Here is an 18,111-nt window from a genome sequence, read left to right on the forward strand (position 1 = left end):
CATTGTACAGTAGTAATGTGCTTGACATTTATTGTCGGTATTGGTTCATTACCAAGTGCTGAAATTTGGTGCTGAAGATGCTTTGTTGCAGAGTACTTCGGAATTTGGATCAAATGTAGATGGTGTTTCTGCTGGGAGTGTCCACTGGGCTAATGGGGGAAAGTTCTGTAAGTGGGGCATGAGAGTGAGGTAAACTGGAGACCCAGATATCTAAAAGACTGCCTACTCCTAATCAAACCTGCTTTCAGATGAAGACCTACTTAGAGGCACATTTTAAGTTCTCCTGCCTTCTGAGGTGAGGTGGGTAATCATCGTGGACATAGACCTCTTAGTGGTAGTACCCAACATTTGGAATTCTCTCTTCAGGGAGGAATACCAAGTGTCAGGCAAATATCTCTTTATTTTTTTTAGGCTTCTAAAACATTTAAATTTGATTGCTACTGGTTTTTACACCTTTTTTTTCTTTCTTGTAATTTATGTTTTGTCCATTTTTTAAGCTGCCCTAAAAATTATTGCTGAACTGAAGGGCAGGGTATGAAATCTTATAAAAATGCTTCTGATGCATATTACAGTTTTGAAAATTGATTTTGAAATCTTAGGACACACGTTGAAGGACTCTGAAAAAAGGGAGCTACTGGTAACAGCGGCGTCTTTGTATGTGTTTGAACGACTTAGATCACAGAGATTTCTGGGAACTCCAAGGTAAGTTTGTGTGTAGAAAGTCATGTACACTGACTCACTTTATTAATGGTTAAGGTAGGTAGCCGTGTTGGTCTGACGCAGTCAAAATAAATTAAAAAATTGTCCAATAGCACCTTAGAAACCAAATAAGTTTGTTCTGGATATAAGCTTTTGTGTGCATGCACACTTATTCAGATTTACATTTATTAATGGTGCTTTTGCATAGACAGAGGAACTGATCAGAATTTGCAAGATTTCATAACCCGCCCCCCCCTCCCGGAATCCTACTGATGCAATAAGACTTTTTTCTTTCCTTTTTGAAAATAAAAAGTGTACCTAACCCTGTACCACCAGTTACCAAATTATTTTAAATAGGCGACCATTTCCCGCTTGAAATGATTTTGGCGTTAAAGGTAGCATAGACATAGACCAGGATACAGAAGATCATACAACTAGTTCCACTTGTCCAACAACTTGCTTGTGCTTCCCAGACAGCAGTCAATCTCTGGCAATCTGCTGCTGAAATTCAAAATTTCAGGGACAGTTTGTGATGATGTCATGTGAGCCTGATATTCAAAGAAAAAAGTTTTGAGATTTTACTAGATGTGTGCAAAACCTTGAATGTATGTAAATTAACTGTTTCAACCCTAATCATAGTGACAGGGTGAGTTGTGCTCATGAAAAGATCCCTTTGGTTAGTGGGAAATGAAAAATTCACCTGAAAATTTGCTTTATTGATGGCAAGAAAGATTAGTGACCATGCCGTAGGCCAGGGGTCCCCAGACCGGCCCGGGGGCCGGATGCAGCCCAATTAGCCTGCCAATCCGGCCCGCGACGACCCCCGCTGCCCGCCGCTGCCGCCCGCTCTTACGGTGCGCAGTGCGGCAGCGCTCTTCCGGGTTGGGAAAAAAGCGCCAAAAATCCTTTGTGCGCATGTGTATGGGCCTCTCCCGACCCGGAAGAAGTCATTTCTGGTGCACTTCCGGGTCGGGGGAGGCCCACGCGCATGCGCACAACGGATTTTTGGCGCTTTTCCCACCCTGGAAGCGCGCCGCCGCGCCAGTAAGCACCCGTGCGCATGCGCACGGGCGCGCACTCCCCCGCCCGCCGGCCCGCACAGGCGCACGCTCCCCCCGCCCTTCGGCCCGCCGCGCGATCGGCGCGGTGGGAACCGGCCCAAACACCGGTAAGTCTGGGGACCCCTGCCGTAGGCCATACTGACACATAATGCTAAGCCGTAGTTTATAGAGAAGTCTGAATGAATGTGAGTAAAGTGTTGGGCTCAAACACCTCCCCTCCTGTCTCCTTATCTAGCACGGCAGAGCTTAGTTTCGTTTTTGTAGAAACCTGGCCTGGTTTTACATTCGAACCAAAGACCCTGGTTTAAAACCAAATCTGATTCCATTAACCATCGGTCATGAAGCTGGATTGTTAAACAAAGCAGTTTTTTGTTTTTTAAAAAACAGCATCCCTAATTCAAGCACAGCACTTGTGATTTAACAGAATAGCCTATAAAGGGGGACCCCCCCCCAAATTCCAAAATACAAATATTGCTATATAATAAATACACAATATTTTGTAATGCAAACCCTCTAGGCATATAGGAAAATATAGCCTCCCTTATTATCTTATTTCAGTTATTTCCTGTGGGAAGAAAGCATGACCTCTCTAACTATAAGAGCATTAGCCACCTCTGTTGGACACCATGAAAGGGTTTACTTAAGTCGATATTGTGTCAGATACGCTTACCTTCTTCACCTTGCTCTCTTAGTTGTGCTTTGCAACTTTTGTCCTGAGTCAAGTGTGATAAGTATTGGAGAACTGGCAGTTCTTGTTTGTGTTCCAGGCCAAATATCAAGCTTTTCCAATATAGTGAATTTTGAACGATTTGTTTACTTTTTGTTGAGCAAGCTATGCTCTCAGTTTGCTTTGTTGATAATAGCTATAACATTTCCTAATGAAAGCAGACTAGCAGACAAAACCTTAGGATTGCCAGGCCTATCATTTGGTCTCATCTGTCAGGAAGAAAATCCACTTACATTCAAGTTGTTTGTGTTGCATGCACAACAGGAAAAAAAATCCGGTGATGGAGATCTCTGACCCCCCCTTTTGTGATTATACTCCATTGTCTGCCTCCTCTTATGTCAGAAAATCTTGTTGATAATGAACCTAAACCTATCTCTCTGCAATTTAAACCCATTTACCTTTTGGTCTGTCCTCAGTGATTATGACAAGTAATAACGTTTTTCTGATTTTTTACTAAAAGGGTTCTTAAAAAATAAAAAATTGCAGATAAATGGCTGCAACTTTCTGCAGAAAAAGAAAACCTGCTAAGGTATATCAACCCTTAACATGTGCTTGTACCATGATACATATCTGATTCTGCATTGGAGAAGGTGTCTGTTTGTCTAACCAATGGAGGACTAAAGGACATAGTTAGCATTAGTTACTGTAAGTCTGCTTTGCACAGAAATCTCTAAATGTCAGAGGGGTTCTGCTTCAGAATACCAGTTGCTGGAAACTGCACTCGGGTCCTGCTAGTGGGCTTCCCCATAGCATCTAGTTAGCCATTGTGAGAAGAGGATGCTGCACTTGACGGACCACTTTCTGATCCAGCAGGATCTTCTTCTGTCCTCATTAATGATTTGTAATGTGTATTGCTTTTATAACCATTTTTGTGTGTGTAAACCTTGGGGAACTGTAACAATAACCCAATTGCAAAATTTTCTTTGGCCAGTGAAGCTGATTTATCAACAAAAACAATACACAATTGATTTTCTCAGAAAAATTAGTGGAGTTGAAAACAACAGCAGGCTTTATAACTGCTGCTGACTTTTGCTCCACCTGATTGTTATTGGCTTGTGGGGCATTGTGCACTGTGATTTGGGTGACTCATTGGAATGGGTGGCAGCCATAGGGGCGATTGTCTCTTTCTTGTCTTTTACTACTTCTCTGCTACCTCACATTCCTTTACCACCTCCACCCCTTGGCCCAACCGTACAGTAACATCAGTGGTGGAGCTGGGAAGGGTCAGCGGAGGACCATGCTGGATGTGCAGTTGGTTGAGGTGAGGGCAGTGTGTAAAGGTGGCTCTGGCCTCGACTTCAGTTCTTTTGAATTTAGTGGGGGAAATCTGGTTGCATGCTAAAAAAAGGTGTTTACCGTCATTAGGGTGTCTTTTTTTAAAAAAATATACTTTATTGTTTAAAAAATTACTAAACATAACATAAGGGTGTCTATTGCAATTATGGTGAGAGAAGTGTGTATTTTTGCTTCCTATTAATTCAGTTTGGAACTTTTTTAAAAAAACATTTTTATTTGATCAGTTTTAAAGGTAGCTTTTCAAGCATTCTTTTTCTTAGGAAAAATTGCAGCAGATTTCTCTTTTCTAAGTAATTATCTAAATGCTTGATATCACGTGGGTCAATATGATAATAGGCTTCTTGGATAACAGGGGCACAGATTTCTTATAGGAAGTAGCTGTGAATATATATTGCACTGTTTTGAACCATTATACGTAGCATTTACCTTATATATTCGATAGGTTGGTTTACTATCAAGTGGGTGCCACCCATTGCTTCGTCATTTTTACATTAGGCGATAAAACAACAATCCTACGGTTATCATGATGTCAGAATATGATACAGTTTCCAGTGGACATAGTTTGGCTTCAGAGAATCTAGCTTGTTTGGCGTAGCCAAGATCTCTCAATCTAAAAGTGATGTTCAACTAATGGGAGTCTTTATTTTCATTAGTAGTTTGGACGGGGGAATAGGAGAGCAAGTGCTCCAGGTGTGGCCCTCTCTTGGGTCTACTAATGTAATGTTTACACTTCTAAAGCCGATTGCCTACAGCACTTCCTATGTGTTGCTTGTGTTGGCTGCAAAGCTTATTTTCCTAATTTCTCTATTGGTTTTGGCCTCCCATCATTCATAGCTTGGAAAAATCCACGGTTTGCTGCATGCCTGTATTACCCGATGTAGCATGCTTGAGGAAAAATTGGCTCTGTGTTTAATAAAACGAGGACATTTTAAACCTTTGTCCTTTTAAAGACAAAGGAACTTGCCATTGAGAGGCCTCGTCTGCGTTGTCTGCTCCCACACCTCTCTGGCATGCTTTTGTAATGTTGGAATATTTTTTTGAATTGTAAAATGGAGCTAATAGATGCCTCTCTTAAAGTATCTTCAGAATATTTTTTTAAAAAGATTGTAAATTGCATTCAGCAATTCAAACAGAGATCACTGAAATGAAAAATATTAAATGTAAATACATAATGTATTTGAAATAGCCACAGTTATATTGTTATCCCCATGAGCCTTTGCATTTCTGCACCCATAACACTTTCACAATAGTTTATCTGAATATTTTTAGATTCATCATTACCATTATGTGAACAGTTGTGTTACGGTTTCAAATTAGCTTTAAGTGAATGGTGATTATAATATATATTTATTGGGGCAAAGAGAATGGGAAGGAACACAAATTTTTGGAATGTAATTTTAATAGAATAAAAACAGGCTAACAGAACAAATGATGCAAAATTCAGGATGTGTCATTTAATAATAATTAGGATTTATGTACAAAGACTTCACACCATCACAGTAATTCTTTCATAACATTCATGTGTGGTTGTGGTGGAGACATAAGAGTGTAGCCTATTATGTTTATTGAAATATCATGTAAGCCTGTGCTTAGACTCTATCTCTATTGGTGAACCGGCCTGCATTTCTAAGCAGCGGTAGGGCAAGCCGATCGGGCACTTGGAGCAGCACACATGCCCTGCGCCCAGGGGTGGGGCCAGTCACTCACGGACCAGGGCCAGCTGGAGTAGGACACTCCGTGGGACATCTGAGGAGTCTGCCTACCTCCTCCCACTCAGCCGCCCTACAGCTGAGGGGGAGGCGGTGGGTGGATTATTTGGGGCAACACGGAGCATGCGGGCACTCAAGCCACCGCGTCACTCCCAGGAGAGACGCGTGGCTTGGGCTCGCTGCAGGCCCTGTAGTGAGTTCCGCCTGGCATTTTGTCACCCCCTCAGTGGTGATACCCAGGGCAGACCACACCCACTGCACCTCCTTTCCTCTGTCCCTGTCTCTAAGGATATGGTTGCAAGCGGCTATCATTTCTGGTCTGCTCATTCCACCCAAGACACCAAATGTGCATTGGCCAGTACAAACCTAGAGGTGTCCTAACCTTAATCCATTGAACTGTTCCTAAACAAGGATATGCCATTTTATTTCTTAACCAGATCAAATATTAGAAGCTAGAAGGGGTAAGGACTCCCCAAAGGAACCAGATATTTCTCAGGAAGGTCAAAAGTGTGACTCACCTATTTGGAGCAAAAATAAAAAATTCCTTCAGTAGCACCTTAAAGACCAACTAAGTTTTTATTTTGGTATGAGCTTTCGTGTGCATGCACACTTCTTCAGATACACTTGAAACAGAAGCGTCAGACCCTTATATATACAGAGGGTGGTGGTGGGTGGGGGGGAATGGGTGATGGGCTGATGGGAGTGGTAAACCTGTAGATGGCTGTTAACGACTGCTGATGGCTGCAATTCGTCCTGCGGGGGAAAAGCAAGGGCTGAGGCGCTAAAGAAAGCTTGATCATGCATAATGAGATAAGAATCCAATGTCTTTATTTATCCCAGGTGGCTCCATGGTTTTAAGCTTGGTAATGAGTTCCAATTCAGCAACTTCTCTTTCCAGTCTGTTCCTGAAATTTTTCTGTAATAAAACAGCTGCTTTGAGATCTTGTATAGAATGTCCTGGGAGATTGAAGTGTGCTCCTACTGGTTTTTCTGTCATGTGGTTCCTGATGTCAGATTTATTTGGTTTATGGTTGAAATGAGATGTTAATCAGGGATTTACACTTACACTTTTACACTTACACTTACACTTTAGTTAATAAGCTTTCTGTTGCATTTGATAATTAGTATATTCAAAGCAGAGGTTTGTAAATTTTGATTCAAGTTAGAGAAAATGCACAGGACACTAGGCTCTCAAGCTGTACCTTATAGTTCCCCTTCTTTGCATGTTACAAAGGTATGGTTTAATCCAGGGGTGGGCAACCAATGACTATTATGATGTTGGATTTCTGCTTCTATCATTTGGAGCCAGCATGAGAAATAGTCAGGGAAGACAGGAGTTGTAGTCTAGCAACATCTGAAGGAACACAATTTCCCAGTCTCTAATTTAAGGGGTCCTAAGGTTTGGGCCTGGTACCTCTACAACCCTTGTCTCTGTGGCCCAAGATTTATCTTTCATGAATTTTTTGCCACTGTTAAACTGAAAACTCTATAAACACATTGCTTTTATTATTTAATGCAATGGCTGTCTTGCATGCAACAGTTTTCTATTGTGCTGTCACTAACTGCGATGTTTATGGTTCTCTTGGGATGAGAGAAAGGTGAGTATTGAGCTCTAGCCTTTGCCACGAGTACGGCTAAGTGTTCCATTCTTCATCAGTTTCACTGATGGCTTACATCTTATCACTCTATAAAACCATACAATAAAAATTTAATTAACTAAAACATCAACCAAACTACAGCAAAAAATAAAATGAGGATACAGCAGACTGCCACTAGCTGAGCATTTACTCAGCTGTTCACATGTTCAGTTGTTGAGCATTTTTTACTGCAGAGCCTCTTGAACCTTGAAACACATCAGAGATAAGGACGAGTCCATTTTGTGCTTATTTAAAAGGAGTTGGGAGAAATAGTTGGTTGCTCGTAATTTCTAGGTGTGCGTACTGTTTTTAGATCTCTAGTATGTTTGCTTCATTTGGCCAGGATACTTTCCTTGCCCAAGGACTGAAGCATGGATAAAGGATTTTAAAAAATAAAAATAAATAAAACCTTTTGTTTGGTCTGGACAGTTGACCCCCATGTGATGTCATACTGTAAAGTGTTTTTGAAGCTTTCAATTTTATTTTATTTTTTTAAACTTTCAAAAATGTGGCATGTGATTTGAAAGAAAGGGAAGTCTTAAGAGTCCTTTGGTTCATGGAACTAGTTCTGTGGCGTTTTGGATCCTGGTTGCTAAGGAAGAGAGTTTTGTATACAAGTTTTCATATGCATATTTGTAGGTGGGGGGTTGCAATTCTGAATATGAATCTTTCCTTTGATTCTGCTGCAGGAGCTGGATGGGACATTATTGTTAGAGTACTCCTCTGCTCCCTGCAATGATTCCTAAAGCTCTTGCACACTTCATCAGTATTATTGTAGTTCTTTGGCTGCAGGATATTTGGCAGCTGTTGCACCCCACTGGCAAATCCTATTCATACTTCTTTTCTATTCACCATTGCCATTGGAGAATTGATTTCTCCCTCCTCTGCTCTAACCTTTCCCAATTCATTTTGGATTGTTCAATGTGAAACATTTTAATTTCATATCATACAGCCATTCAGCTTGCAGCCTTTTTCCTTTCCTTTTTTTTAACTTGTCACTAGGGAAACAGCATAGCATGCTTCCTAAGCAATCAAGTTTTTATTTCACATGCTTAATGTTGCATTAAGCGTTTGCATTTTTGTTTAACCCCCTTAAATACTTTAAACAGTGGGTATGTTTTGCAAACTAATGTAATTTCAGTACTACGACTTTTCAGAAATGTTACCTTTTAAAATGTCAAGAGATTCATCAGCAAAATCAGAAATTGTCAACATGAATAATATTCTTCCTGTAAAATAAACAACTTCTAGATAGTATATTTTACACTTCATGTTTAAAATTAACAGTGCAATCCTATACATGTCTGCTCATACGTAAGCACCACTAGTGGACTTACTCACAAGTAAATGTGTATAGAAATGTAGCCTAAATTTGTTTAGATGAGCCACATAGCCATCAGTGCAGACTAATGTTGAGCTTGGAAATCTGAAACAAAAAATATTATTCACCAGCTCATTAGTGGATACCTTATATGTAAAAATGTCATTCAGTTCACATTTATTATATTTGTAAAAATAAGTTTTATAATTCAGAGATGTTCAACTTCTTCCTTCCACTTTACCACAATTACTCCTAGTTTCCCTTAAAATACATATTTCAAAATGGTCTTTTTGTTTCTAAATGCTAAAGTTACTACTTTATATCTTGCAGGCAAGACCATAATATTCCTTTTTTGCTAATCTGGGTAAAATAATGTTGCTACAATGCAAGAAAACTATAGTGTCATTCACGAAGTTTGAACTTGTAACATTGTTAAACAAATTCTTTTGAAAAAACCTTCTGCCTTGAAAAATAATATATGTGATATTGCAGTGCTAGTTTGCTTTAATTACTTGCTCTTTTTCTATATTAATTTAAGAGAACAATTGTCTTTCGATGATCCAGTTGCTTTATTGATACAGCCGAATGCATTTACAGGCTTTGTTTAAATAATTTTCTACACACCATTCTGTCAATAATAGGCTTTAAAGGCCGTTTCTTCTGTTAATTTCCAAGCCTTCTTTCATTTGCTCCTTGTTGTAAGTTAGAGTGAAAGCTACTTTAGGCGATTCTCTGCCAAAATGTGGTTTGGCAAGGGTTTATGACTGAATTTGGCCCAAAAGAGTCAAACATATGGTAGCAGTTAATTTACTGGTACTCCTATCCTCCTGAGAACTCCTCCCGAGAGCATACTACATTTTTATCTAACCTGCTCTAACTGAACAAGCTATTGGTCTAAAAGGTGATATGCCAGTATAGAAGGAGACCTTTAGGTAAAACTTATGTTCAGGACAGTCGTCCATATTAATTAAAGAAGCACAAAACATGCACAATCCTTAAAAACAAACAAACCAAGGCAGGTCATCCCAGTGTTATTACCTATCCCCTTGAGACTTTGCAAACTTAATTTCAGCTTTAAGCATAAAACTAGATACAGAGCTAAGCAAACACCCCTCTTTACCCTGTTTCCCCTTTTTTAATACGTAGTCAGAAAGTAAGCCATGGCAGGGTTTTTAAGCATTTGAGAAATATAAGACATACCCCCAAAATAAGCCATACTTCCGCTCCGCGGAAACCAACCCCCACAGGCACCTCCACTCACAGAGTCACTCCATGCAGCTGGCACTGCAGGAGCGCGATCAGCTCTGAAGTGGTGCTCCAAGAGCTCCGCTTAACAGCTGATCGCGCTCCCACCTTGCTGGCTGCATTCCCGCGCTCCGCCTTCTCGTCCATCGCCGCCCTGCCGCTTCTGTGCTTGTCGCCACCGCTGGGCTCATTGCTTCTTCCTTGCCTGGCCTGGCCAAGGAGCTTGGAGCGCCCTGCAGCGGCAGGCGGAGCGCCTGAGCCAGCGGCCTCTGCCTGGCCCGGCCTAGGATGCCTGCTGCCCCGCCACCCGGAACCAGTGGCTGCTGCAGCGCCGAGCACTCAAGAGAACCGAGCAGCGCCCTGAGCCAGCACCCTGAGCTGTAAAAACTGTACCGGTAATAAAAAAAAATAAGACATCCCACCGAAAGTAAGCCACCCTGTGTTTTTTTGAGGAAAAAAAGTTATAAGACGGTGTCTTAAAAAAGGGGAAAGACGGTATGTGTGTTTGTCTGTAAATGCTTACACACAGAGATACTTTCTGTCAAGGATGAGCTCAAGTCAGCTGTTGTGCTGCCAGTTATTTTCTGCAGGTGCCTGTGGTCACATACGCTGCTTTTCACATGGAAACTGTCTCCTGCAGCAGTTCACCCCAGTTACAATTTTGCACGTGGCAGGTACTTTACGCATATGATAGTAAGACCCAAGCTTACGAACGAAAAGAAAGACAAGTCACATAAGGGAAAGGGAAGTAGAGGGGGGAGATAAATTTGAGAATGCCAGAATGGAGTGCTGAGTTTTTAGCAAGAACTTGCATCCAGTTGGGCATGTGCTGATCTTGTTGGTGTTCCTTGGTTTTCCTTGTTGAGAATGCATCTCAAAATCATTTCAGAAGCTCTCTTTCTAGAACTGATACCGTACTACTGAGCATGCATCTGCTGGTAGGGCAAGGCTAAGTGTGATAAGATGGGGTGTAATTAATGATCCAGTCCCCCCTCATTAAGGTAATGGTAGGGGTAGCCCTTGTTACTTTTAGTTGTATATCAGTCCAAGCTAAGCTTGTGTGAAGGGGATGCAGTCCTGACTTTTTGATCCATAGTCTTTAAAGCACATTTTAGCCTGATCCAGATGCATTGAAAATGTCCTCCGTACCAAAGTGCCTCTGTATTAATCAATCCCTGGCATCCCACTTTTTCTCTGCTCATTGGTTTTTTTAAAAGTAATGTTTGTTTCTGTCAGCCATATATATATATATATATATATATATGTAATATTTCTTGTGCCAGCACAAAGCCAAAATGGACCCTCAGGGTGGTTCATGAAATTAAATAATAACAAAACAATTAAAATCAAATTTAAAGCAGTTTCATAATATTAATAAATCCTTAGCAATTAATTTAAAATACTAACTTGATTCTGGACTACCATTGAGGAAGTCATTCATCAGTGCAAGCCTAGGCTCTTTCGGAGGGACTTAAATGGGTCTAATTACACATGCTGAGTATAGCTAATGTTGTATTGGGGTGTTTTTTTTTTTAAAAAAACAACAACCAAAAAACTACCAATTTTCCCCTCTGAGAATATAATCTACTGTGAGAGAAGACAGGGCTCCAGCAGCCTCCCCAATTACTCAGAGTGACTTGATGGGATGTAGATTTGTTACAAACAATTAACCCCAGTGCAAAGCTTTTCTTTATCTGAAAAAAGGATGAATGCCCCTCCTCTTTATTTCACATAAATGTTCACTTATGCAGTTCATTAATATTTGCTCTATTAGAAGATTTTGAAAATTGCTCTTTTGTCTAAAGCAGTAATTTCCAAACTTCTACCTTCTATGTACACTCCCCATCAACATGCCTGTGGAGGGAACACCCATAAAACTCTCCCATCATCACTCTCCATTAGCTGAGGGTTGGCCCTAGAATACACTCAACTCCTCCTCCTGACTGCATAATGCAGGGCAACATGCCATCTTGTGAAAAAAGATTGTTCCTGCTGCTGCTCTTCTCCTGAAGGAAATTCAGGTTCCCTCAGCAAGCAGTTTGAGGACAAAGTCTTCCCCTTCCCTCTGTCCAGTCCTGAGCACTGGTGGCCAAGGAAATTTTAGGTACAAGAGGCAGAGTACAGGGAAGTAGATAGAGTTTGAAACAATGCCAGAGACCTTGGAGCAAAATAGCAGTCAATGCTACAGAACTGGAACTTCCTACTTGAGAATTGCATGTGCTTCCTTCATCTCACCTATATGGTTTAGGGCAGTGGTGTCCAAACTTTTTTCAAAGAGGGCCAGATTTGATGAAGTGAAGGGTCGTGGGGGCTGGCCAAATTTGTTGAGCTTTTTTTTTTTTAAGGATCCAAGTTGTTGAGCTTCCTTTAGGATTGAAGTTGTTGAGGTGTTTTTTTTAGGATTTTACCCCAAGAAATAAAATGCCACAGGGGCCGGATTAAACCAACCGGCAGGCCGGATTAGGCCGCCAAAATGGATTTTGCCTGGTTTAGGGAGTAGGGAATGCCTGATTTAAGCCCTGTGGCACTCTATATCAGTTAAACATGCTTGAGTGTGACCAGTGTTACTTATGGGTACTAGATATGTTTAAAATATAATAATACAATTGATGTTGAGACTTTTGTTTCCTCTTCTCTGTACCAAGAAATCTTGTTACAGATATCTTTTCTGGAGGGGCCTCCCAAACTTGATTGTGCAGGAAGCTGGAAGGGACTGGACAGGAAGTTCTGTTGCACATATGGAAAAACCCTTGTGCCTCCACAGCTTTAGCACTGGGTGCAGCAGGTTGAATTTAATGATGCAGTTGTGTGTAGGCAAAGGATTTTATCCAAAGCCCTTTGAAATTCAGCGTATAATATGAAAGATTACAGTATATCTTTGGTATGAACTATTAAAACTTATTCCACTAGAACAGATAGCAGATATCTGCCTCTAAGCCTTACAGTGCTTACTTTATCCTGAAAAAAGAAGAATATTTTGCCTAACTTGCAAATGGGGAAAAAGGAAAATGGTTTCAGACATGCTTATTTTTAAGACTGTATAGGCTTTCACTTATTACCCAAGGCATAGGTTTTTTACATCTTTGTAAATTCAGATAGCCTTGGCTGAGGTAAGCAAGTCATTGTTCGTATTCCCCATTAATATCAATAATTTCCTGTTCCCCACCCCATCCCATCTTCCTTTTGTCCTTCTATTTCTTTTTAAAATCCAGCTTGAAAGCTTCTTGAAACAAGGACTGTCTTTTCAAAAACTTAATTCCTTTGTGAAGCACACAGGTTGGACCCTGACTGCTACTTCTGTGAATGGAATAGTTCTTTCCATTTATGTAAGCAATTGAGATCCAGCAGAGACCTCCTTCTGGAGCAGCCCCCTGTACCACTTCTAATTGCTCTGCACCCCTCTGAAGTGGGTTTCCTGGGAGCTACAGGGAAAAGGAGGAATTGGCAAAATAACCCCCTATGTTTTTTCCTGCTCTTCTGAGCATGCGTCTGAATACAACCATTTATGTACAGTGGTACCTTGGTTGTCCAACGGCTTGACTCCCAAACGCTGCAAACCTGGAAGTGTGTGTTTCCATTTGTGGACATTTTTCAGAAGCCGAACATCTGACAGCTTCCGATTCCGGGAGTCGAACAGACTCCCAGAATGGATTAAGTTTGACAACCAAGGTACCACTGTATTGACTTGGTCATTATGTAAATAATGGCATATTTCTCCATAGAGCAATGGCTATAACTGTTAATTAATGGTTGTAAATTTAGTTGCTGCAAACCATAGTTAGCACAAATTGTTGCTTGCAAACCAACCTCAAATGGGCACTGACACAGATTTGGACATTAAAAATATATATTTTGACCTGAAGTCTGAATGGAACCAAAGGTGCACACTTCTTGTGGTAAATGCAGATTCATTTATCTCACATGAATGTTCAGTGTGAAGGAATTTGCATTTCCTAGAAAAGTGTGCACCATTCCATATTATTAAGTCAATTTCTGGACAGTTGTTATTTGGCCATGTTCTTCCAGTTTTAGTGCCCCTTACTGTCCTGAAGAGGGTTTGGCTTTCTTGCATTTAGGTTTAAAGAGAGAGAAAAAACTGAGAAATCAGCCCCCTGTCCTCCATGAATAGCTATTGGGGTGGGATTGCTACTATTCCCATTGACTTCTGCATCAGAAAATCAAAGACTGTCTTTTATATGGGCAGAAATTTAGCTAGTTTTATATAAAAGCATCTTTAAAAACCCATTCTGCAAATACTGTTGAGTAGTGGCTTTGTAAAGGTAATCTGAGGTAGCAAACCTTGGATGGTGTGCCCCATGGTTTATTCAATTAAATACGTTGGAATCAAATTTTCTTTTTTAATGTACAGATATACTTAGTGTATTTTCTGTAAGAGTGAGGAGCATATTGGGTGTGCCTGCATGTGTTTATATATGATAAATAAGTGAGTAGAATATTTTCCATATTTTAGTTCTCAAAAATATGAAAGCCCTGCTTTTATCTTTTTTGTGTGTGCTGTTGAGAATCTTTATGCTGGAAAATGTTGAAAGCACTGGAGTAGTAAAAGCTACGATTTTTGTTTTGTTTGGCAGTCGGCTTCTGTTTAAAATTCCTTTAATCTATCTATTGCATGCTTTTATATTCCTCTTGATAACCGAAGGCACGATGAAGGATCCTTCTTTATATGAACTCATTCAACAAACAATGCTGAAAAATGTTTTGTCTTTTTATGCCATAAAATGGACTGTTGTGTGAACTGTTAAATTTCTATTTGCCTTTCTTGATTCCCTCCCCCTCCTCACCCCACCCCTCCTTCCTTTTGGAAGAAAACCACAATTTCTATGCTAGATCTAAAGTTTCATTAAAATTGCTTATGCCCTGTCCCAGGCATTTTAAGTGGGCCATCTGTCTAAACATCTCTCTATTTTTTTCTGATCATTTCCTCGACTTATTCATGAGCCATGGGAGGGCTTCTTTGTAGTCTCCATGTAGCTGGTTCAGCCTACCCCCACTGAATACATCTATGTGCTTGCATAACATATCTTTTCACAGTGCTGGAAATTCTCTGAACTTGGTTCAGATGAATGGCCCACTTTCTGAAGGGTTTTTCTCCCCCCCCCCCTTCTCCTGTAAAGATTTGTATGCAGGAATTGACCCCAGTGCCTAAAGAATACAGCACATTATTCTTGATCGTTTATAGACCTCCCGCTGAGAAAGTTATGATGAAGGATTTCTTAATTATTCTTTGACCATTAATATTGTTTTAAGTCAATATATCACTTTTATTTAGCTGCTGAAATACTGAAATTGTGCAACAGGAAAAAATAGCCGCATGTATTTGCAGTGTGTCATGTAACATAGTTTTGCAATGTTGGGGTTGCTGAGATTCTTACCTGAGAGTCTGAAGACAAATTACACTTTAATGTAGGTTCCCCCACCTTAAGCTCCATACACCTGATAGTTTGAATTTTATTAAATAAATCTATACTTTTATTTTCATAACCCTTTGTGACATTAATTCATATCCCGTTACATCTTCTGCAGCAGTTGCAAATAGACGTGGGGGGAGCATCCCTTTGTAGCAAAACGGATATTGAGCTCCTACATGCTGATTGGCCACTGACAATCTAAGCCTGAGTAGAGCAGCTGTTTATTCTAGATTATATGAATGAAACTTGACATTGCTGCTTTTGGTTTTTATATAGTATAGTATAGTTTAGTTTAGCTATGGGTGATGTCCACCTCTTTTTTAGGCATCCTGTTTTTCTGATATTCTGCAGGTTCTCTAGCTGAGAATCCATTGCAGCAAGGAAAATACAAGCTGTGAACGCTGATGCTTCATACAGAAACAACCAAACCATTTGGCAGGGAGGCAAGAATGGAAATAGCAGCATATTGTGGTTCTTTGTCCATATAAGTTCCAAGCTATGCCTATTCCAGCTAATATTTTGCATGGTTTCCCCCCTCCTTTGATAAATCCCAGTGGTGTCTTGCTCAGTTTGCAACTGAAACTGTGTCTACACCTGACTTAGTGATGAACTTAGTGTCTCAGAAAATGGGCGTTATCTCACTGTCAGGATGACCTTTTCTTCTAATAGCAGTAGTATTGGAAAATGTTTTACAACTCCTTTGATCATAGCCAACACCTTTCTCCCATTTTCCATTCCATGCTATAACTGCAGCTGTCCCTTTTTGTCTCACAAGGTGAATGAGTGCACCATCAGACCAACTTTTCCACTTTAAGCCCAGATTCTGTCAAACTATCTGTCCTAAAATTGAAGACTCTCAATTCTTCCTTCCACCACTATTAGAATATTCTGACTTTTACTATCACCTGTTACACAGTGCACTGGGTTCTGGTTCAAAACCCTGTAAGTGGTTGACAGTGATTTTTTTTACGTTGTTGTGTGTGATATTTATGATATTTGTAGTTTTAATTGTAGTTTCTCTTCTGATTTTGGAATCCACTTTGAAAGAAAATACTTTTAAAAGGAGGATGCAAATAAGTAAACAAACAAACAAACAAACAAACAAACAAACACACCCAACAATTTGACTCTGCGTATTTTCTTTCTTTAGCAGTGTTGTGCTAGCTATCAATTTTTTTGGGGGGGGGGAAGGTTCTGTTGCTGTTGTTTAGTTGTTTAGTCATGTCCGACTCTTCGTGACCCCATGGACCAGAGCACTCCTGTCTTCCATTGCCTCCCACAGTTTGTGTCCTCTGTCGTCCCCTTCTCATTGTGCCCTCAATCTTTTCCAACATCAGGGTATTTTCCAGGGAGTCTTCTCATGAGGTGGCCAAAGTATTGGACCCTCAGCTTTAAAACCTGTCCTTCCAGTGAGCACTCAGGGCTGATTTCCTTCAGAATGGATAGGTTTGATCTTCTTGCAGTCCATGGGACTCTCAAGAGTCTCCTCCAGCACCATAATTCAAAAGCATCAATTCTTTGGCGATCAGCCTTCTTTATTGTCCAGTTCTCACTTCCATACATCCCAACTGGGAAAACCATAGCTTTTACTATACGGACCTTTGTCGTCAAGGTGATGTCTCTGCTTTTTAAGATGCTGTCTAGGTTTGTCATTGCTTTTCTCCCAAGAAGCAGGCGTCTTTTAATTTCGTGACTGCTGTCACCATCTGCAGTGATCATGGAACCCAAGAAAGTAAAATCTCTCACTGCCTCCATTACTTCCCCTTCTATTTGCCAGGAGGTGATGGGACCAGTGGCCATGATCTTAGTTTTTTGATGTTGAGCTTCAGACCATATTTTGCACACTCCTCTTTCACCCTCATTAAAAGGTTCTTTAATTCCTCCTCACTTTCTGCCATCAAGGTTGTGTCATCAGCATATCTGAGGTTGTTGATATTTCTTCTGGCAATATTAATTCCGGCTCGGGATTCATCCAGTCCAGCCTTTCGCATGATGAATTCTGCATATAAGTTAAATAAGCAGGGAGACAACATATAGCCTTGTCGTACTTCTTTCCCAATTTTGAACCAATCAGTTATTCCATATCCAGTTCTAACTGTAGCTTCTTGTCCCACATAGAGATTTCTCAGGAGACAGATGAGGTGATCAGGCACTCCCATTTCTTTAAGAGCTTGCCATAGTTTGCTGTGGTTGACACAGTCAAATGCTTTTGCATAGTCAATGAAGCAGAAGTAGATGTTTTTCTGGCATTCTCTAGCTTTCCCTGTTTAGGGAAGTTTTTTAATGTGTGACATTTCAATGTATTTTAATCTTCGTTGGAAGCCGCCCAGTATCATCATCATCATCATCATTTCTCCATAATCCAGCGCATGTTTGCAATTTGGTCTCTGGTTCCTCTGCCCCTTTGAAATCCAGCTTGCACATCTGGGAGTTCTCGGTCTACATACTGCTTAAGCCTGCCTTGTAGAATTTTAAGCATAACCTTGCTAGTGTGTGAAATAAGCGCAATTGTGCGATAGTTGGAGCATTCTTTGGCACTGTCCTTCTTTGGGATTGGGATGTAGACTGATCTTCTCCAATCCTCTGGCCACTGCTGAGTTTTCCAAACTTGCTGGCATATTGAGTGTAGCATCTTAACAGCATCATCTTTTAAAATTTTAAATATTTCAGCTGGAATATCATCACTTCCACTGGCCTTGTTATTAGCAGTGCTTTCTAAGGACCATTTGACTCTCCAGGATGTCTGGCTCAAGGTCAGCAACCACACTACCTGGGGTGTACGAGACCTCCATATCTTTCTGGTATAATTCCTCTGTGTATTCTTGCCACCTCTTTTTGATGTCTTCTGCTTCTGTTAGGTCCTTTCCACTTTTGTCCTTTATTATGGTAATCTTTGTATGAAATGTTCCTTTCATATCCAATTTTTTTTAACAGATCTCTGGTTTTTCCCATTCTGTTGTTTTCCTCTATTTCTTTGCATTACTCGT

The 18,111-nt window shown here is 40.5% G+C and overlaps 1 protein-coding gene across 2 annotated transcripts in view; it reads left to right on the forward strand.

The window, feature by feature from the left end:
* PCCA (propionyl-CoA carboxylase subunit alpha) overlaps positions 1–18,111 on the forward strand; it is a 233,285-nt gene that overhangs the window by 121,078 nt on the left and 94,096 nt on the right. For both annotated transcript variants that reach the window (XM_035114548.2, XM_035114547.2), the window contains exon 18: positions 600–702. In XM_035114548.2, coding sequence (XP_034970439.2) covers positions 600–702 — 103 coding nt within the window. The remainder of the gene's footprint in view (positions 1–599; positions 703–18,111) is intronic.

The sequence above is a fragment of the Zootoca vivipara genome, chromosome 4 (assembly GCF_963506605.1).
Source record: "Zootoca vivipara chromosome 4, rZooViv1.1, whole genome shotgun sequence".
NCBI lineage: Eukaryota > Metazoa > Chordata > Lepidosauria > Squamata > Lacertidae > Zootoca > Zootoca vivipara.